Consider the following 4,262-nt stretch of genomic DNA (forward strand, 5'->3'; position numbering starts at 1 on the left):
AGTGGGTGGTCGTTAGGGCCAGGCAATAATTCCATATGATAATTCAATGTTAGCTGGGGCTTGAAAAGAAGTGAACACGAACTGGTTCAGGGATTGTGACAGGCAGGGAGTCCTCGCAAGAGATTCAACATAAAACAAGAGTGATTTATTAAAGGCACAACAAACCACGAGACAACCCAAAGGACAGTGATGGTTGGCCAGGAGAGCCTCCAAGACAGTGGGAGGGGCGTCACAATACTGAACCCCAGATTACTCCTGATGGTCAGACCAGCACCTTACGTGGTAGCTGGCTGCCATTGGTGTGTGAATGTGTGTGTGAATGAGATGCAAATTATCAATCAAAATATGCATTTGTCAGTAAATCCCTCAAAAATCTACATATGAACAGGAAGTCAGAATTTCTTTGGAAAATTACAACATTGTTAAAACATCACCACAGTACTTTACAGTATTTATTCTGTCCTCATCTAATGTCCCGTTACCAGAGCGGCCTGATAGCTCACAGAGTCCAGTAAAGACCTGAGGCTGGAATTGTTTTCCACTCCATACTGGATGCCTTCCAGTCTATGAAACAAGCTGTAAACGTGGTATAGGATGTATAATACTACATAAATACATTCCAATTGTACATTTAACTGTTGCTATTCTTACAGTGCTGTATACTATATTACTGCTACTATATTCCCAGTGCTATGTAATATTAATATTTGTAAGCATTGAAACAAACAATAAACCAAAGCAAATATGTTAAAAACTGCAGCCGCTCAATTGAAGAACTTAATGATCCTCCATAAAAGAACTAAAAACAGTATAAATGAGATAAAATTCACCTTGCAAATGTGTTGCAGACACATGTAATGGACATGATTATGTCTTCTGTCAACACGGCCCTTCTAAGACATGCTTGAACACAAGGACAAACCCCATTGTGATTGACCTGCGTAGCTGGAAAGAAGGTTATTCCGCACTATTCGTGGCTCTTCTAGCCTCTCTACGGAGTCCGAAGTGTGTCGTAATGTTTGGGTGCCCATATTAGCCGAGTGACGTATATGTCCCGCTTGTCACCAATACTCGGGTCCCAGCAGTACTCAGGGGAGAGCAGTCTGCTTGGTTTGTTGAGCCAAAAGTACTTGTTCAGATGACTCTCATCATGCCACAGAGCCTCCACGTTGTTTAGTTTGTCCTCCATGATGCTCACATAGCAGGCATTTGTCAAACTCTTGACATTTTCCCACAAGCCTCCAAAGAGAGCAGCATGGTAGTAGAAATCACCGGTTTCCATGAAAGCTTTGGATCTGGGGTTTCTGTCGTAAGTGAACCTCTCCTTTGGAAGTCTGTAGTAGTGGGCGTGTAGCAAAGCCACAGAATCCCCCAGAGCCTCCGAGCCAAATCTCCCCTTAAACTCCTGATCCACATCAAAGCAGAAGACATAATTGCAGTGGTGACGGATCTCTGATTCTATGATTTTGGATAAGATTTTCATGCGCATCATGGAGATGTCCTGCCACCTGGAGTGCTTCTTCACCTGGATAACCTTCAGGCTTCGCTGAGGAGCGAGTGTGATGTCCGGTACCTCCTCTGGTAGATCCGTGAACACGTAATATGTCACTGGCAATCCCAACATAAAGTGTTGTTCTGCAGAGGTGAGGAAGGTCTTCAGGTAGGCCTCCAGGTACCTTAGGCAGAGAGAAAAACCATTGCTGTTGCTCATAACTCAACATGATGACGAGGAAAAACAACAAACAGTAGTATTCAACCCGCAGGGAACGTTTCTTGATCTACATCCAGGTTTGGAAAAAGCGATCAAAATATCAAATCTCATGGAGAAACAAACCTGCCCACAGCAAAGACGGTGAGGGCCACAGATGAGCCGCCTTCGATGTGCTTTTGGTCGTAAAGGTTGGGGTCAAACATCCCCTCCCAGATGATGGGAGCATTCCAGGATGTGCTTGTTTGAACCGTTGGTCTGACGCTGAAATGAAAGATGATGACAAACCAACCCAATCGCTGGAATAAATGTTGGCATCGAACGTTTCTGAAAACCATGGATATGTTGAAACTTTATGTTTTTTACATTCAAACTTTACGTTTAAGTCTCAGTTTTTAACTTTACGCTTTGAGATTACTGTGATCTGGGTAGGTGTAGGCACGAAACCCACTTGAAATGTGAATTGTTGGCACTTTTGTTACGTTTCGGCACCAAAACTATTTGGTTTGGTTCAGGAAATGATCACGGTTTGGCTTAAAATGAGTATGTTAGTTACGTATGTTACATACGCACAAAAGAAGTCTCCACTTTAGATTTCACCTGGGACATGAACCCCAGTGTCCCAGGTGACAGTCCTGTGCTTGACCCATCCAACCAGATCAACCTCCTCCTCTTTTCTCGCTCTTTATGCTAAATCATTTGACACGCTGGCAGTGAGAACAGGCTATAGAAGTCTACTGAACTACCCTGCATGTTGAAAAATGGCGCTAAAGTGAGCGAGCGTCCGTACGTGTGAACTGGTTGAGTAAACACTCTAACTGTGGTGCCTCCAAGGCTAAACAAAGCGTCCACTGTCTTAGTGGACTCGTTCCGTTTCATTGCCTCATGTCAGTGAGGAGGATTAGACTTCTGTCAGTGCGTGTGATGTGTGACACCAGACCGGGCTGTCATGCTATCGGGCTGCTCTGTTTCATCACCAAACAACGTTAATCTCATCTTTTTCTTTTTAGACAAATGTAAAGACAAGTTAAGCACACCTTTCAACTGGCATGTGTGTGTGTGTTTTTTTTTTTTTGAATACACTCTTTAAATTGATTGACTTGATGCTGAGCACAGGCAGCCAAACCCTACGCTTTGTTACCCAAAGTTAAGCGTGTCATCTAAATCGATGCTCTGTCTCAGTTTTCCCTCGCTGGTCACCGGCTGGTCGCTGGTCGCCGGCGGGTTGTCCGCGGGGACGGGGCACGTTAAATATCTGTCACTGAAAAATGATCATGAGAATGGAGTGAGATCATTTCGAAGTGATTCTTGAACAGTAAATCAGAAGTGGCTTCTATGAAGAGACTGACCTTAAATAAAAGAAAGGGAAGCTGACAGCGAGCAACACCAGACAGTAGAAGACTCCAGCGCTCCTCGCCTTGTGGCTGGATGGACGCGAAAGTGGACAACGAAAAAGATAACGCACAAGACGGCATGCTGGCATGGCACTCCTGATCTCTGGCTGATTAACTCAATATCTCGAGATAACGGCATTAAAAAATAACTGGAGCTTTTGTATATAATATATGGTTATCAAAAGAGTGAAGGATGATGGTAGTGAGCACGCATTGATTTGGCCAAGCTGAATGGGGCATAAAGTTAAGTAAAGTTTTGTTACAGTTTTACTGTACTCCACATCCAATTTACCAATAAAAATAAAATTCATGGTGGTATCATATCAATAGAGACAGAGCATTTAAAGCTTAAATGAGAAGCACTCAGCATGTTCACAAACTGTGGATGAATCCACAGACCTCTTAACTGTAGCTGTTTTTCCGCTGCCTGCTGACATTGATACGTGCCAGTATACCAGTAATTTGTTCATGACTTGGTAAGATTTATATCAGATTAAGGGATTATCAAATTAACAGTCTGTCTTTGCAAACATCACTGAGCTACTGAAAATATTTGGGAAGAGGGAAGATGAGAGGCAGAATACCTCGTAGCTGCGACAAACATCCTCATTTTTCCTGCAAACGAACTGCGGCAGGAGGTGACGGTATCTGTTGGCCGGCGGATAAAACAGCACCTTGAACAAAACAACGTTGAGTTTTCACACAGCAATGAAATCAGTTACAAAACAGAAGCCAACAAGTGTTTTTGACCCACTTTCAACCAACTATATGCTTCACTTCACCAACAGGATAAAGTATGAAGTTTTCAGGTGCAGGCAAAACCCCAAAAATCTAAAATCGCTCCCTGGGACGCTTCCAAAACACCTGTTTGGATCGTTCCACAGGTAAACAGGTTGATTGGTAACAGGTGATAGTATCATGATTTGGCATGAAAGGAACATCCTGGAAAGGCTCAGACGTTCACAAGCGAGGATGGAGCGAGGTTCACCACTTTTTATCTGTACTTTTCATATTACTATTTGGGCCCTGGTATTTTTAATGAGACTTTGGGACATTTTCCAGTCATGTTAATGGAAATAAAAGCAGGTATTTTTAGCCAAAATCTGATTTTTTACTAACCCTAACATAGTGGGTTTCATGCCTCAACCTACCCAGACTTT

General features: G+C 43.1%; 1 protein-coding gene across 1 annotated transcript; it reads right to left on the reverse strand.

The window, feature by feature from the left end:
- Nucleotides 1-991: 991 nt before the first annotated feature.
- On the reverse strand, nucleotides 992-3,712 carry LOC121608798 (N-acetyllactosaminide alpha-1,3-galactosyltransferase-like). Its single transcript, XM_041940174.1, has 5 exons — nucleotides 3,687-3,712; nucleotides 3,058-3,132; nucleotides 2,850-2,969; nucleotides 1,835-1,972; nucleotides 992-1,676 (listed from the first exon to the last, which is right to left on the reverse strand). Exons 1-5 carry the CDS (start codon nucleotides 3,710-3,712, stop codon nucleotides 992-994), a joined length of 1,044 nt encoding a protein of 347 aa, XP_041796108.1.
- Nucleotides 3,713-4,262: the final 550 nt, after the last annotated feature.

Source organism: Chelmon rostratus, chromosome 1, assembly GCF_017976325.1.
Source record: "Chelmon rostratus isolate fCheRos1 chromosome 1, fCheRos1.pri, whole genome shotgun sequence".
NCBI lineage: Eukaryota > Metazoa > Chordata > Actinopteri > Chaetodontiformes > Chaetodontidae > Chelmon > Chelmon rostratus.

Coding starts and splice junctions, on each gene's coding strand:
- LOC121608798 (XM_041940174.1), bottom strand. CDS start 3,712: ATGAGGATGTTTGTCGCAGCTACGAG. Junction 3,133..3,686: donor ATGTTTGTCGCAGCTACGAG/GTATTCTGCCTC, acceptor GCGTCCATCCAG/CCACAAGGCGAGGAGCGCTG. Junction 1,677..1,834: donor ACCGTCTTTGCTGTGGGCAG/GTTTGTTTCTCC, acceptor TCTCTGCCTAAG/GTACCTGGAGGCCTACCTGA.